Genomic DNA, 16,647 nt, shown 5'->3' on the forward strand with positions numbered 1-16,647 from the left:
TTAAAATCTTAAGTTTTTTATTTTTTTCACAGAAGTACAAGTGGGATTTACATCCATGAAACAGAACAGTGGCAGTTTAATCTTCCTGTTTGCTTTTTTCGTTGTAAATATAGTAGTCCAAATTCTGCTACACAGCTTTTCGGTCTGCTGCTATTTCATCTTACTATGTTACAGGGGTTTTTTTGGTTTGTTTTTTATCAAAAGATTAGCCTTCTAGGTTGCATTCTCCCTATGGCTAATTAGGACTTGTGGCATTTTCAGTGTTAATAATGTGAAATTGTGGACATTTAAAATTTTTAGAAGTGAACAGTGTTGGGGCACCTGGGTTACTCAGTTGGTTGAGCGACCAGCTCTTGATACTAGCTCAGTTCATGATCAGGGTCCTGGGATGAAGCCCCAGGTCAGGCTCCGTGCTCAGCACACAGTTGGCTTGAGATTCTCTCTCCCCTTCTCCCTCTGCCCCTCACCTGACTTGTGCACGCATGCACACTCTCTCTCAAATACATAAATCTTCTTTGTTTTTTTTTTTAAAGATTGTATATTTATTTGAGAGAGATCGAGCAAAAGAGAGCGTGAGTAGGGGGGAGGGGCAGAGGGAGAAGGAGAAGCAGACTCCTGCTGAGCAGGGAGCCTGATGCAGGACTTGATTCCAGGATTTGGAATCATGATCCGAGCTGAAGGCAGACACTCAACTGACTGAGCCACCCAGGCGCCCCTCAAATACATAAATCTTTAAAAAAAGAGAGAGAGAGTTACGTGGACATCTCTTAAATGGAAAATGCTTTTAGCACAATAAAGATAATTTTACTTTCCTGCTATTTATTTATATTGGATATTTTATCACCTAGAAATTGTATCTATAGCACTAGCATTAAACTTTGCATTTCCTAAGATTTCATTTCATATTACATTTTTACCATCTGAAATTAAGAAGTATTTCATAACAAACTTCAGAATTCTCAAATTGAATGATACGTTCTACAATAAGCTTTGATCAAATCTTTTATTTGTTCAGATGCATCCTGATAATGTTAAAGCTTTCCAGTCTTTCACTACTGGAAGTTTAGAGTTAGTACTTACCATTTCTGAAAGAGTCACATGTAACATTTTCTAAACCAAGACTCAGTTTATTCAGAGCAAATGAACTTGAACTGGTGTTGAGTGATCCTTCCCCAGCTGTGCACTTACATAGACCTGAGCTTGGGAGTCAACTAGTCACTGAGTTTACAAAGAAATGTGCATTGTTAATATTTATACACCAAGGAGATTATGTCAAAACACAAAAATTGCAATCTGTCTTATGTCTGAAAGTTTTAGTCAATTGTTAACCTAATTTGGTTGTGAAAGTTATAGTTTCTCTGATTAATAATCTGCTATATTTTTCTTCTTAACAGCTGTGCTTACAGTATAGTAAAAACAAAACATGGAAATGAAAATATTCTTTCTAGTACAAAGTAGTTTAACTTTTTAAAATTATTTAATTCTAGCTGTATATCTGAGCTGATGACAATTTTGGTTTACTGAACTTTTTTGGTAATTATATAGCTCGCTGTGATTTAGATTTGCTTATTTAAACATTAAAAGAAGAAAACTTCTATAGCTAAATATTTTAAATATTTTCTAAATCAAATATTTAATGATTATTAATTAATAATAATTTTTTGTCACATTGACTAATAAGTGAATATGTTAAGGTGATTTTTTTGTTTTAGGAAGAATTTGGCTATAACGCAGATACCCAGAAGCTACTGGCTAAAAATGGAGAGACTCTTCTTGGAGCCATTAATTTTTTCATTGCCAGTGTGAACACTTTGGTGAATAAAACAATTGAAGATACATTAATGACTGTGAAACAATATGAAAGTGCCAGGTAGGTATAAATTTTCATTATATTGTCTCTTTGCAGATGGTACATAATTCGGTTAAGGTTTTGAGTTGCATATGCTAGGAATCAACTCTGGCTAATATGGGCAGATAAAGAATACAGTAGAAGGTTGTAGGATAGCCCATAGAACTAAAGAGAAAGGCAGGCGAACAGATTCTAGAAACAAGCAGGAATCAAAATCAAGATAATACGTCAGAAGAATCTAATTAGGACCCCGAAGCTGGGTACCTCTGGTACTTGATGTTGCCACAGCTACCGTAAGTCATTTCCAAAAGACCCCTGAATATTTTGCTTCATTGTCTAGAGAGTGTCTCACTGAGCCCTGGTCATGGGCCCACCCCTGCCTATTAGAGGATAGGGAGGTAGAGGATCTCCTAGTTCCAGCTTCATTAGAAAAGGATAAGGCCTTGTGTTGTACTAGTTACTAGATGCCCTCTATAATCTGGCCTTAAGCCTCTCTTCATTCTTATTACTGCTGCTTCCCAGCAGAAGCACTACAATAGCCAGACTTACAGTTTCACTCTCTTCAGTACACAAGCTCATTTCTGCTTCCATGGTTTTGTTTATGTTGTGGATACCAACATCCTAGTCTTCCACTTATCTAGGTTATAATCAGCTTCAAACTCTTTCATAGTTTACCTTTTGTATATACTCATAGCTGTTTATAATGCGGTGTTTTCATACATTTTATACACACACACAACACACACACTCATCATTAATTTCTCTGTCTCATAACCATCCTGTTAGGTAAGCTGGTACATTTCAGCAGGTCAGCAATAGCATTTCCAACTTTTGATTCCAGGCCCAATTTTTCTTCATTCATTCTATTCTGATTTACTTTTTTTTCCTCTCAGTACTTGAAATCCTTATTTCTGTTATATTTTTTATAGCATAGTTTGAAGATAAGTACAGACTATACCTTTTAGAATCATAACTTTATGTTTTGGCCCCTTAACCTAGTTTAATGATAGGAGAAAATGGCTATGAAAACTCTAAACTCATCTAGTTTTTGAGTGCTTCTTAAGTATATATTTCCTTAAGCTTCACATAAGTAAAAGCCCAAAAACCCTTGGAAAGTTAACTATTAATCTTTTGACAAGAAGGGATGGTTCTCTGTTATTCTGGTTTTGTAATTTTAGGTTTAGCATTCACATGTAGTTCTTAATGACTTGGAAGTGAAGATCAAGATAAATAGCTCTGGTTATTTGGTAGGAGAAGGGTGGAGATGGGGCTATGTGCCCTGTTTAGGTTTTAGACTTGTTTTTTACTTTTCTGTATTGTTTGAATTATTTACCAACACAGTACTAAAATCAGAAGGTGGAAAAAAATAAACAGAAGGAATCCATCAAAATAGGCTTTCCCTCAGTAACACTGAAGGAATTTCTCAGTAAGATACCCTTTAGTAGGAATCCCTTTAGTAACACTCTTAGTAATTGGTTCTCATCTCTATTTAAAATCTTTTCATGGACATTGTATTTTTCAAAAGAATAATCTGTGTATTTTTTATTTTTATTAATTTTATTTGGTTCTTTTCCAAATCTGTTCCTTATTTGTGACATCCTAATTTGTACATAATAAGTACTCTTTTCCTTTTATCTCTTTCTTTTAAGCATTATTTTCCAGTCTTTCAGATTGTTTTAATATTTATGGGTTTTGAAGATGAAAATTCTTTTGTTCCCAAATTACCCCCACCACCTCCTAGTCAAGAATTACTTGAATTTAGTTTGTTTCTATACTTTGTAATTGTCCACTTATTCTGAAAATATTTCTAGTACCTAAAATATATTTTTGATTAGTATGTTTTTAAAAATGTTTTATTTTAGCATATAATATCTTTCTTATTGGCCATCATTTCTAAGGTGCTTTTAAAAATATTAACCCATATTACTGGGCAACTGACTGGCTGGCTTAGTTGGTAGAGTATGTGACTCTTGATCTTGGGGTTGTGAGTTTAAGCCCTGTGTCGGGCATATAGTTTACTTTAAAAAAATTGCTTTCTGAATATTAACCCATAATAAAGAAAGACAAATTCATTAGATAAGTCAACAGTATGAGTCATTTTTTCATTTGTAGAGGAGAAAAATAAGCCTCAGGACATTAAAAGGTTTGCTCATTTGGAGCCAATTTTAAAGCCAAAATGAGAGCCCATTGGCTTTCTACCTTTCACTTTTGATCATTCAGTCTCAAACTTGAACTGGATTTATCTCAAATTTTCGTATCTATTTAAAAAATTATGATACACCTGGCTGGCTCAGTCATGTGACTCGGGTTCTCAGGATTATGAGTTCAAGCCCTATACTGGGTATAGTGATTACTTAAAAATAAAGTCTTTAATAATAATAATTTTCACATCTTATATTGAGATATCTGACTTAAAGTATGGTGTGATAAAAGATCTCAATCTAGGGGCTCAGAGCCTGATCTTGATTTGGGCTCAAGTCATGATCTGGGGGTTGTGAGATTGAGCCCTACATCAGGCTCCATTCTCAGGGCGAGTCTGCTTGAGATTCCCTCTTACTCTCTTCCTCTCTCTCAAATAAATAAATAAAATATTTTTTAAAAATTTTAATCTGTCTAATATACAGGTTTATGTAAAACTTTTGAACAGAGCTATAAATCAGGTTATATGTCCTTGGTAGCTGGTTATCAGGAAATCTTTAACAACCTCTGTGTGTAGTTTAAAAACTAACAACAATAATGACCTCACCCCATAATTCATTCTTTTTTTATTGAAATTACAATGTGATTTTATTCATTAATCTTAGCTTGGGGTTTGACTTTCCTGTACTGTTTATTGAAGTAACTGTAGAATTCACTAGTCATAATAATAAAACATTGCCTGCAGAGGGATAACATTTAAAAAGAACCCCAGATTAAAAGTTTCTCAGTAGCTGAATTTTCTTCTCTGTTAGAACCAGAATTTACTGACTTTAGGGTATGGGTCAGCTATTTGATCAGCACAAAAAGTGGCAATTTAGGCACATGTCCAGGTGGCCTTTTAAGGCTCCCTATTATGCATTGTGTACAAGTAGTTCCTAGCCCTCTGGTGTTCCATGTTTAGAAAATCTTGTAACAGCCCATTCAACACTTCCCCACAGCAGCACCAACAAGGGAGTCAATTGTGATCAAGACTTTTCAGATGTGGACACCTGTTCTCTAGAAGTTTTACATAAGCCATAAAGTAACCAACTATCACTAACTTTATTGATATGGATTCAATTCAGACTGGCAACCTTGAAGAGTTGCATTTTGAAAATTTAATGTGCTTCTCTTCCTGGTCGCAGTGAGCACTGTTAGAGAAGCTCTTATGGAAAGTTTTTCTTTGCTACCATCTACAAACTCTGGATGTAAAAATTAAGGGATATCAGGTCAGTATTATAACTTTGATTATGTTTATATTAATCTTACTATTTAGAAATGTGCTCCAGGGCTGATGAGGGATATTTGTCTTCACATTAAATCACCATATATCACTATTTATTTTTGTCCTACTTTTTTTCTTTTCTTTTATTTTTTTTTTTTAAAGATTTTATTTATTTACTTGACAGAGATCACAAGTAAGCAGAGATGCAGGCAGAGAGAGAGAGAGGAGGAAGCAGGCTCCCCGCTGAGCAGAGAGCCCGATGCGGGGCTCGATCCCAGGACCCTGGGATCATGACCTGAGCCGAAGGCAGAGGCTTTAACCCACTGAGCCACCCAGGCGCCCCTTTTTTCTTTTATTTTTTATTGTTTTTAGTATATTTACGTCTGGCTAGCCCTCTTCTAATTTGGCCATTATAATAAGCACTCTAAAAAACCTAGTTATTACCAGGAATCCTAAGTACTCTATATTTTTTATGGAGATTATTGTTCTCATTTATAGATGAAAAACTGAAGCAGAAAGAAATAAAATAACTAGCTCAAGACATTAGAACCAGCGAAGTTCAGAGTGGTCATTCAGTTTGGCTGGAGAACTCATGGAGTTTAACTTACTTATTATCATTACCAAGTCAGTCTTGCCTCCTGAATCCTCAATATCTGTCTCCCCTTCTTAGCCCCACTGCCATTGTCTTGATTCAGTGACTCATTCTCTTTTGCCCATGGTCTTCTAATTGGTTTCCATGTTTCTGCTTCTTCTTTTTTTTTTTCTTGTTTCTGCTTCTTAATTTACTCCAGTCCATCCTCCCATTTCTTACTATAGAGCCAGCTTTCTATTCTGAACAATTAGAACATGTCACTTTCTAGATCAGAGTTCTTAAATGGCTTCCCATCACATCACTTGACTTACCAAATTAAATCCGATCCCATCTTGCCTCCTTGTCTGCTTTTAATGCTTTCCACTATCATGTTCCAACTTCAGGTTATGACATACAGAATTACTTCCCAGATGTATCATGGTATCTTATAAATCTTTGCTTTTTTCATGCTTTTCTCTTCCTGGATTCCTCTGTTTCCCTGCCACAGTCTACCTCAGAAGCTTTTACTGTCCTTTAAAATTTGATTTTAGTGTTTTAATTCTGTTCTGAGATACCTAAGTAAGGAGTTCTTCCTCTTGATTTCCACTGTACCTTATTCTCCCTCCCTCATGGCAGTTACCATTATCTTATTTTGTTGTAGTTGTTTAAGAGCTTCTCTCCCTCTAGACTCCAAGTTTCTTGGAGATAAACTTTATCTGTTCATCTTTATAGCTCTGGTTTCTAACAGTGCCTGGAACATAGAAGGGGCTCACTTCATACTTGTTGAATGAATCAATGTATTGGTGAATGAATGATTCTCTTTTGGCCCTAAAAGATCAAGTTTGTTAAATTCAGTACAGGTAAAAATAAATTCTCAAGTCACATTGGAATATAGTTTATGTTGTTTAAAATAACTGACTGATGGCTCAGTCAGTTAAGAGTCTGCCTTTGGCTCAGGTCATGATCTCCTGGTCCTGGGTTCGAGCCCCGCATCAGGGTCCCTGGTCAGCAGGGAGTCTGCTTCTCCCCCTGCTTGTGCTCTCTTCCTCTCCCTTTCTCTCAAATAAATAAATAAATACTCTTTAAAAAATAAAATGAAATATTCTTAAATGGCACCTGGATGGTTCAGTCAGTTGAGTGTCTGACTCTTTTTTCAGCTTAGGCCATGTTCCTCGGGTTTGTGAGATCTAGCCCTTCATTGGGTTCCATACCCAGCCAAGAGTTTACTTGCATTTCTCTCCCTCTGCCTTTCCCCCTCATCTCAAGTGCACATGTTCTCTCTCTCTAAAATAAATAAATACATCTTTAAAATATTCTTAATTGCCAGATTAAGAGGTATAGATTATACTCTAGGTATTGAATAAAGGGCTCTGGTGCTAGGGCATAAGCTTTGTGATGCTGATTTTGACTAAATCAGAGGTCACATTGATCTTAATTGAGAACTGAATAGTAGAGACTCCCGGATAAGTCACCGTTTAATAAACAAGGTAGTAGTGTGCTTACACAGGTGCTGTGATAGAGACAATATGAAATGCAGTGTGATCTCAGAGTGGTGATGGGGGGTACCTGTTTTAGTGGCAGGAGAATACTAGGGAGTAAGCATCTAAAGGAGCGCAAGGTGTTAAGTGCTCTGTAATAGATGTCATTGTCAGGTTCTAAATACTAATGTTATGGAAATCCATCCAGAGTTGCTCTGTCCTGTATGGTAGCCACTAGCCACATGTGTGTTGAGCCCTTGAAATGTAGTTAGCCTAAATTGACTTGTGATAGATGTGTATTATATACGGTGGACTTCAGAGACTTCATTACTACTCCCCCCAAAAGTAAAATAGTTCATTAACAACCTTTTTACATTGATTACATGTTGCAATGATAATATTGTAGATACCCTGGATAAAATAAAATATTCTTTAAAAGGCTCAGTCCGTTAAGAATCTGACTTCGGCTCAGGTCATGATCTCAGTGTCCTGCGATGGAGTCCTGTGTCAGTCTCCCTGCTTAGCGGGGAGCCTGCTCTCTCCCTCTGCCTGCTCTCTCCCTCTGCCTGCCACTCCCCCTGCTTGTACTTTCTCTCTTCTGTCAAATAAATAAATAAAATCTTTTTTAAAAAATAAATAAATAAAAGGTGAAATAGTTTTTGTTATTTTAATGTGACTGCTAGAAAATTTTATGTTACAGATGTGACTTGCATTGTATTTCTGTTGTGCCTTGCCGGCTAGACTATACTCTCAGGGCTGCTGACCTTCAGTGTAACTTCCTTTTTACCAGTTCAAGTATGTCATCATAAAGTCTGCTATCTTCATATGCTTTGCCTTATTGGTATTAACCAATTCCCATGTGAGATAGGTCACTTGATCTTGTTAGCATTAGGTTTTGACATCTGTTTTTTTAAACTGGTTTTTAAATTTTGAAAATTCTATTTGTCAATTAATACTGTACTTTGGGAAGAATAGTTAATGAGATCAGTAAGGAGCCCCCCCCCCATGCTTGTATTAATAGCTCTTTGTGTTAAAGAAATACATGATTTTAAAAGTATAAGATGTCACATATATATGAGAATTATCTATTAATGTAGCGTATGAGACTGTCATATACATCCTGCATATACATCATATACATCCTACAGCTTACCTCCTAAACTTATTTCACTCCATTTTTATAATATGCCTCACTTACTCTGTTCTTTCCAGGATTGAATATGATGCATATCGCACTGATTTGGAAGAACTGAATCTTGGACCACGTGATGCCAACACTCTGCCAAAGATTGAGCAGTCACAACATCTGTTTCAAGCACATAAGGAAAAATATGATAAAATGCGTAATGATGTTTCTATCAAGTTGAAATTTCTAGAAGAAAATAAGGTAAATTTAGTCTTTACCTTCTGGGATAAATTTTTATGGACTTTAAAATAATGTCACCCCAAAGAGAGATAAATAGAAAGTTTTTTGTTTCTATTAGCTCTCTTTCGTTACAGTTGCACAATGGAATTCCAGCTATAATCAGTGTTTGAGTTTTTAGAAGAACAGAAAATATATTTACCTTTCTGTCATAGGAGTCATCATCAGCCCTACTGCCCCAGTCTTTCACATGTAACAGTTGGCAAAAATTTGATGTTCAACCATTGACCGTCAGATTGGAGTTGTTTTGGGGCACCTGGATGGTTCAGTCAGTTCAGTCGGTGGTTTCAGACTCTTGATCTCAGGACTGTGAGTTTGAGCCTGTGCTGGTTGCAGAGATTACTTTAAAAAAGTAAAATTTGGGGACGCCTGGGTGGCTCAGTCGGCTAAGCGGCTGCTTTCGGCTCAGGTCATGATCCCAGGGTCCTGGGATTGAGTCCCACATCAGGCTCCTTGCTTGGCGGGGAGCCTACTTCTCTCTCCCTCTGCCTGCTGCTCTGCCTATTTGTGTACTCTCTCTCTGTGTCAAATAAATAATAAAATCTTGAAAAAAAAAAGTAAAATCTGAAAATTAAAAAATAAATAATTAAAAAGTTACATAGTGATAAATTCTGCTTTGAGTATTTTGAGACCTTTTTATTAATGATAGGTACAGATTTCAGGAAGGAAAGAACATTCTTCCTAGTAACTGGTAAACGAGGAATGACTAAAGGGTCCAGCTATGAGCTATAGTTAGCATAACGTAGAAGAAACAAGCCAAGAAATCAATTTTCCACATTATTTTTGTATAACATGAACCCATCTAAGAACTAGAACAGTAAAAGCTGAGATGGACCTGCTGTTGGCTTCACTTGGAGACAAATTCATACAATAACAGGCTCCTGAGTTTTAGTTTAAGTAAAGGACAGCTTCCTGTGTTTAACATTTTTTTTAAGATTTATTTTTTTGAGAGAGAGAGAGCACACATGCTCTGGAGCCCAGTGGGGAAGGAGAGAAGAGAGAGAATCTCAGGCAGACTCCCCACTGAGTGTGGAGCCTGAACCAAGGCTCGATCTCAGAACCCTGAGATCTTTGAAATCAAGAGTCTGACACCAAACCAACTGAGCCACTAGGGTGCCCCTGTGTTTAATGTTTTTAACATGACATACATACTGAGTTTCGTGATGGGGATTACAATTCTGGAAACAGGAAACCCAGTAATGGCACAGCACAAGAGTAGGTGGAATGGTTTAGTCCTGTGGAGATGGGATCTTTCTACTGCATATTGGTGGTATTTTCATGCTTTTTATATCCTCTGAAGTCACAGTAGGTCTTCAGATTTACTTCCTTTAGGTACCCTCTTAAAATTATTCTTCACTTGTTATTGTCTGTTGATATCCTCTTGTTTTCCTTAACATTTTTTTTTAGAAACTCTTCTGACTACCATTAAATCTGCAGAGTACTACATTTCCTCAGGATCTACCAAGTCCTGCACTACCACTTACTTTTTTTTGCTTTTTTTTTTTCGCTACGGTGGGTAAAAAGTATTCACCAAAAACCATTACCATGTCAGTAAAAGAAACCTTAGCAGATCAGACAGATTGCCCAGCATCATTCCAACAAGAATGCAGTCTTCCAGCATGCAGTAGCTGAGCATATAATGTAACATTCCTTTTAGTCCGTTCATATACATCTGTGTAGATGTCTCTCTCTATAGATATATATGTAGAGAGAGAGAGATCAGTTACACTTCTTAGCATTTTAATAGATAAGAATATATCAATACTTAGGTGTAGATATATATTTTAAATATAAAGATATTTTTTATATATTCCCCTATAATAGATCAGCACTATACAGGATAGGGCTAAGTGAGGTATGCTAGCTAGCATTTGAGAGGCTTTATCCAAAGCTAATTTGAAAGGAAACAAAGGAATTCATCTAATTTGGGCATTCAGAACCTCTTCAAATAGAGAAATTGATTTTAGGAAATCTATAAAATGGTAATTGTGTTCTTTTGGAATCTAATGGTATTGTGTACTGTTCTCTGGATAATTAAGATTATGGGTAATTTTTGTTCTCTGTATTTATTTCTATATTTTAGATGGTTGTGTTGCCTTTATAAAAAGGGAAAGAAATTGGGGTGCCTGGGTAGCTTAGTTGGTTAAGTATCCGGCTCTTGATTTCAGTTCAGGTCATGATCTCATGAGATTGAGCTCCGGGTCGCGCTCCACACTGTGTGGAGTCTGCTTAAATTCTCTCTCACTCACCCTCTGCCCGCTCCCCGCCAAAAAAAGAGAAAGTAATGTTGAAAGAATCAATATCCTAAAGCAAACGATGCTTTCTTTATTAGTCCTTGCCAGCATAAATAAAAATAGGAAAATTACACAAGGATAAATAAACAATGGCCATGTGATTGCTACTTGTCTTACTGTAACTACTTTTGAGACTTAGGAGACAACCAGATGTAGACATGAATCAGGGAAGGCACTTCTTATTTGTCAGTTACTATGCATTTTACATACATTCTTTCGCCTAATCCTTTTAACAATCTTCCTACTTTAATTCTTTCAGTAAATAGTAGTGAATACTTTGTATACTGGGAATATGTTAGTGAACAAAAAAGACAAAATCTCTGTCCTTTTGAGGTTTACATTTTTATGAATCAGATGCGTTTGTCATCCATATTTCACAGATGAGGGAATTCGTTTTAGATCATCTTCTGTGTTCATATATGCCCTTCACTTCTGATCTTTTGAACCTCGGTCTCCCTGATCTGTCCACTCTGAAATCGTTTCTCATTTATCAGGAAGAATTGACATACCTAGGCTCTAGGAGAAGTTTAGATTCTGGGAACATCAAAGTTAGTATTTGAGCTGTGGACAATAGACTGAAGAAATGATTTGGGGCCCGTCTCCATCTAGTGCATTACTGCCTAAAGTAGCCATGTGTTGTATCTAGAAAACAGCTATCGTGCTGTTGTGAGAAGTAGAAAGGAGGTACAGAGGCGGCAGGTAGAAAAGAAAATGTGTACATCTCTGCCCTTGCTTGGCCTCGCTTGTTTTACGCTGTGCTGGGCTCTTCTGTGCCCTAGAGCGGAGCAGTATAGGCTAATGAATAGGCAAGGTGGACTGTGTCCTTTGTAAAAAATTCCAGATTAATAATGTGAAAACCTGAGTTCCAGACCCATTCTTGCCTCCTGCTTACTTCATGATCTCGGACGAGTCTCTAAGCCTCTGTATTTTCCTCTGAAAAGTGGGCATAAATCATGCCTTGTGTTAGGTGAGTGAAAAGACAGACTATCCTCTGTAAAGTGTAAAGTACCATTCACCGTTATTTGTAGGATTCCTACTGTGTGCCAGGCTCTTTGCTAGGTGAAGGGATGAAGAAGAAGGAAGATAAAATTCATGATCTAGGGAGTTACAAAAGCATAGGATGGGCTTGTTTTCTAGAAGTTATCACCTTCGCACCTTCCCCTGGTGGCTTTTAAACTTAACCTGTATCCTGCCTACTTTGTGTCATGTTTGCTGATATGAGCAGAAATTGACATTAGAAAAGATGTGGCAGGAGACATGAACTGTATTTATTTCAGCATATTAATTTAAAATACTAAATTTATATCATTTGGCATTAGTTAAGCAATAGTTTCTCAGTAGTAAAAGTAATGAATTAACCATAAAGGTTCAAATCTTCAAGGAAATCTTTAAGAGACAGGACTTCAGCCTAGCCTTGAAAGATCAGGAAGACAGGCCTAAGAGAAGTGGGAGGAAAACTTGCTTGGCAAGGGCAGTGGCCCACATGTACAAATAGAGGAACGTTCGTGTTTAGCAGAGAAGTAGACTACCATTATGAGACATAACCTTGACATGCTTTAAAGGAAGAGGGAATCAGAAAGGTAATTGAAAGCCACATTATACTGAGCCTTGATCCCATAAAGATTGAATTATAGCCTCAAAAAGAATGCATACTGAGCAATGAGGGACCAGCCAAGTTTATAAAGTTTTAGTGTCTGTCAGATGCCTCTCATAACCAACTTTATCTAGTTGGCATTAGAAAATTTGTAAAGTTAGGGGGCGTCTGGATGGCACAGTTGATTAAGTGTCTGCCTTCAATTCAGGTCATGATCCCTGGTCCTGGGATTGAGGCCCCGCGTCAGGTTCTTTGCTCAGGGGAGCCTGCTTCTCTGTCCCTCTCCTGCTCCCTCTGCTTGTGCGCTGGCTCGCTTTCTCTCTCTCTGTCAAATAAACAAATAAAATCTTAAAAGAAAGAATTTGTAAAGCTAGGAGTAACAGAAAAAAAATATGACTTAACATTCTTCAGGCACTATAGCTTAAAGGCAGAAAGACAGTAGAAGCAAACCAGTGAAGAATTTCTTAGCCAAATGAAATGTTGAAGAGTCTGACCTATGGTTATTGCAGTAGCAGCAGAAAGGAAAGAATACAGTCATTTCAAGGCTGCGTGGCAGGGGTTGGAAATCAACAGAGGAAGCTAGTTTGGCTGGAAGGTTGTGAGAATGAAGAACGGGTATTTGTTCCATTTAACCTGGTGTTTAGTTTGAGACGATGACAAAATATTCACATGGAAATAGTTGGTACGAAGTTAATGATGTGAGTTTGGAGTTTGGATGCACAGGGTCAAGGCCTCAGAGATAAAGATTTGGAAATCATTGCCTTTTGAGAATAACGTTGTCACATCTTCTTTTGACGTTTTTTACTATAAAAATGTTTAAATCTGCCTTTATTCTCAAGGATTTATGTTCTTAGAGAGTCTAGAGATAGTCTTTTGTTTTCAGCTTTCCACAGTTGTCAGTAACCTGAGTTTCACTTTGAACCCTGTATTCAGCAGTGTCTAAAATACAATCAAAGAAACCCTGTTCTTTTTATCTTACTTAACTCTTCAAAACTGTAGAGATAATATTGATTTCTGTCACTTTAAGCAATCAGTAGCTCTAATTTGGATGAAGACTTAGATTCATGAGAAAACTTTTTTTTTTATTGTTAAGCAGCCTTTTTACCCTTTTATTTTTAATAGCTCTAAAAAGGGAGGAAAAAGCAAGCCTTTAGGCCTAGAAACTGTCTGTCATCCCTGTTTGCTTTCTTGGCAGTGTTAAATGCCTCAAATCTTGTTTCTCTCTTCTTTTGTTGAACTATAACTGAATTTGTACCTTAATATCTCCTTTATACATAGTTTTCAGATAACCTACTTAGCATTTGGATTTTAACATAATAAAATATACTCTTCCTATTTCTTAAATATTGTGTATTGAGTTTTTAAAAACATAAGTTATTTGAAACTTCATTGAGTGTGCTAGTTTGTAATTTGATAAGGTCCTGAAGGCTACTGCTTTTTTTTTTTTTTTTTAAAGCTGTTTTTACAGCTTTGGGGGGAAGGAAACTTTCTTTGGGTTCTCATTTCATGGCTTTTGGAGTGTCTTCCCATAGCAACACTTCTTTTCTAAAATGAGAGGCCAGATAACCAAACAGCTAAAATGGTGCATAAAGTAAAAGCAAATAATCACTGAGTAAAGACTAAGAACCATTCCAGTGACTGTTGTAATAAATTTTCATAGCCAAACATTGTGAGAATGTTTTGTTTCATTCTTAGAACTTGAAAAAAGATTTTTTTTTTTTGAGAGGAATTGAAAGGTCAAGTCTTAGCTATATTTTAGAAAATCGATCTGTTATATGTCCTTAGTCTAAACTTCCTTATCTCTGGCAAAACAGAGGAAATAGGTGTATAAAATACACATATTCCTGTGTTTGTGCTGATAGTGCACATATCTCTTATGTGTAACTTAATGGAGAAACTTGAATTCTTCTATTATGTGAAATCCGTACTTTATCCACCCACTGCTAAGATACATTGTGTTTACCTTTAACCTAAACAACTCCTATTAATCTCTGATATTCTCTTCCTTGTTTTACTGAACGACATTTGAGTTGCGTAGCAGTAAAAACAAAGTTAATTAGGCTCTTCTAATGTTTCTCTTTTCATCATTCTTTCTCCTTTTCCACACCTTTGAGTAATGTAACATGAGCTATTTTGTGACTTAAGGCAGTTTATTTACCTTTTTACCTATTTACCACTTGTCCCTCTGCCCTTCCTTGTGCTCTCTTTTTCTCTCTGTCTGTCTCAAATAAATAAATAAAATCTTAAAAAAAAATTAAGGTAATGTCAGCTAAGCTTTTATTGTTCCTTTCATGGTTCAAAACAAAATAGAGACTACTTTAGTAAAGAGAAGAAAATAGACATTTCTGGTGTTTTGTAGACTTTGTGAGAAGGGTACCATGCCTCCTTTTATGGCCCTCATGATGCCTAGCAATGATTTTAAATGTATAGTAGTTATTTTAGCAAATGTGTGTTTTCATTTCTTCCCAGAATTAGAGGCACACTGTGGGAAGAGAAAGAGATGCAAGAAAGTGAGAGTCGGCCACGACAGGATAGAAGGGCAAATCCTGATTACTGCATTCTTTGCTTTAGTGAGGGCAAAATATACTCTCTCAGAAATGCTGCTTTTTTGGTGCCTGGGTGGCTCAGTGGGTTAAGCCTCTGCCTTTGGCTCAGGTCATGATCTCAGGGTCCTGGGATCAAGCCCCACATAGGGCTCTCTGCTCAGCGGGGAGCCTGCTTCTCCCTCTTCTCTCTGCCTGCCTCTCTGCCTACTTGTGATCTCTCTCTCTCTCTCTGTCAAATAAATAGAATCTTAAAAAAAAAAAGAAAGAAAAGAAAAGAAATGCTGCTGTTATCTGCAGTGTGTACTGTTGCATGGAAAGAGGAAGCAAAAAATTAGAGAAAAAATATGCACATCAGTGTGAACAATTCATGTTTATTTTTTTAAAACAACTTTTTATATGGCTTAGAATCACATAAAATATGAAAAAATAATTTAAGATTAATATTTCCTGTAAGAGAACTATAATTCAACTTCGGAGTGTAAATCTCATTTCAGGGCTACAAATGCATTAGAGGAGAAAAACCTGAATGTATCAAAAGATTCAACAAAGCATGGGTGGCTCTGCCTTCGGCTCAGGTCATGATCTCAGGGTCCTGGGATTGAGCCCCACATCAGTCTCTCTGCTAAGCAGGGGACCTGCTTCCCCAGTTCCCCGCCCCGCCTCTCTATTTGTGATCTCTCTCACTCTCTGTCAAAATAAATAAATAAAATCTTAAAAAAAAAATTCAATAAAACAGCTTAGGGTATAAATAAAAAGTAAGAATCTTGTTAACTTTATTATATTCTTATTTTAAGAAAAGTGAAATATACTCTTATTTTAAGGTAATGTCAGGGGTGACTGGGTGGCTCAGCCAGTTAAGTGTCTCGGGCCATGATTCCAGGATCCTGGGATTGAGCCCCACATCTGGCTCCCTGCTCAGCAGGGAGTCCACTTGTCCCTCTGCCCTTCCTTGTGCTCTCTTTTTCTCTCTGTCTGTCTCAAATAAATAAATAAAATCTTAAAAAAAAATTAAGGTAATGTCAGCTAAGCAGCTATAACCGTAAATGAAGGGTTCTTTTTCCTCTCTTATATTTCAGTGACATGAGGATGACAGTGGGAATAGGAAAAGATGAGCCAGACTTGGGAATGTATCCTGGACACATACTTGATTAATATGGTTGGACTCTTTCCTGGACACATGTTTGATTAATATACTTAATTTAAATATCTTTTAAAAAATCACAGTCATTCTTAATCAGGTTGATGAAAAGACCTGTTTTCACTCAACACTGTGTTTCATATATAATCATAATATAATAGTATTCCTGCATATTAGGACTTCTTTTTTACTGTATTATTAATACAGTATTTTTTCTAATATATTAAAAAGTATTTCATGTGTATCTTATAAGGAATTTAATTTTTCAGAGAGCAGTCTATAAACTAAAATGGGAAGCAGGAGAAAGAGAGAATACACAGACAATAAAACGCCTAGAACAAAGCAAATGTT

The 16,647-nt window shown here is 36.6% G+C and overlaps 1 protein-coding gene across 9 annotated transcripts in view; it reads left to right on the plus strand.

Moving 5' to 3' along the window:
* ARFIP1 (ARF interacting protein 1) overlaps positions 1-16,647 on the plus strand; it is a 108,355-nt gene that overhangs the window by 71,939 nt on the left and 19,769 nt on the right. For all 9 annotated transcript variants that reach the window (XM_080794716.1, XM_080794711.1, XM_080794715.1 and 6 more), the window contains 2 exons: positions 1,713-1,870; positions 8,514-8,688. In XM_080794716.1, coding sequence (XP_080650842.1) covers positions 1,713-1,870; positions 8,514-8,688 — 333 coding nt within the window. The remainder of the gene's footprint in view (positions 1-1,712; positions 1,871-8,513; positions 8,689-16,647) is intronic.

This window comes from Martes martes (genome assembly GCF_963455335.1).
Source record: "Martes martes genome assembly, chromosome: 2".
In the NCBI taxonomy this organism is placed as follows: domain Eukaryota; kingdom Metazoa; phylum Chordata; class Mammalia; order Carnivora; family Mustelidae; genus Martes; species Martes martes.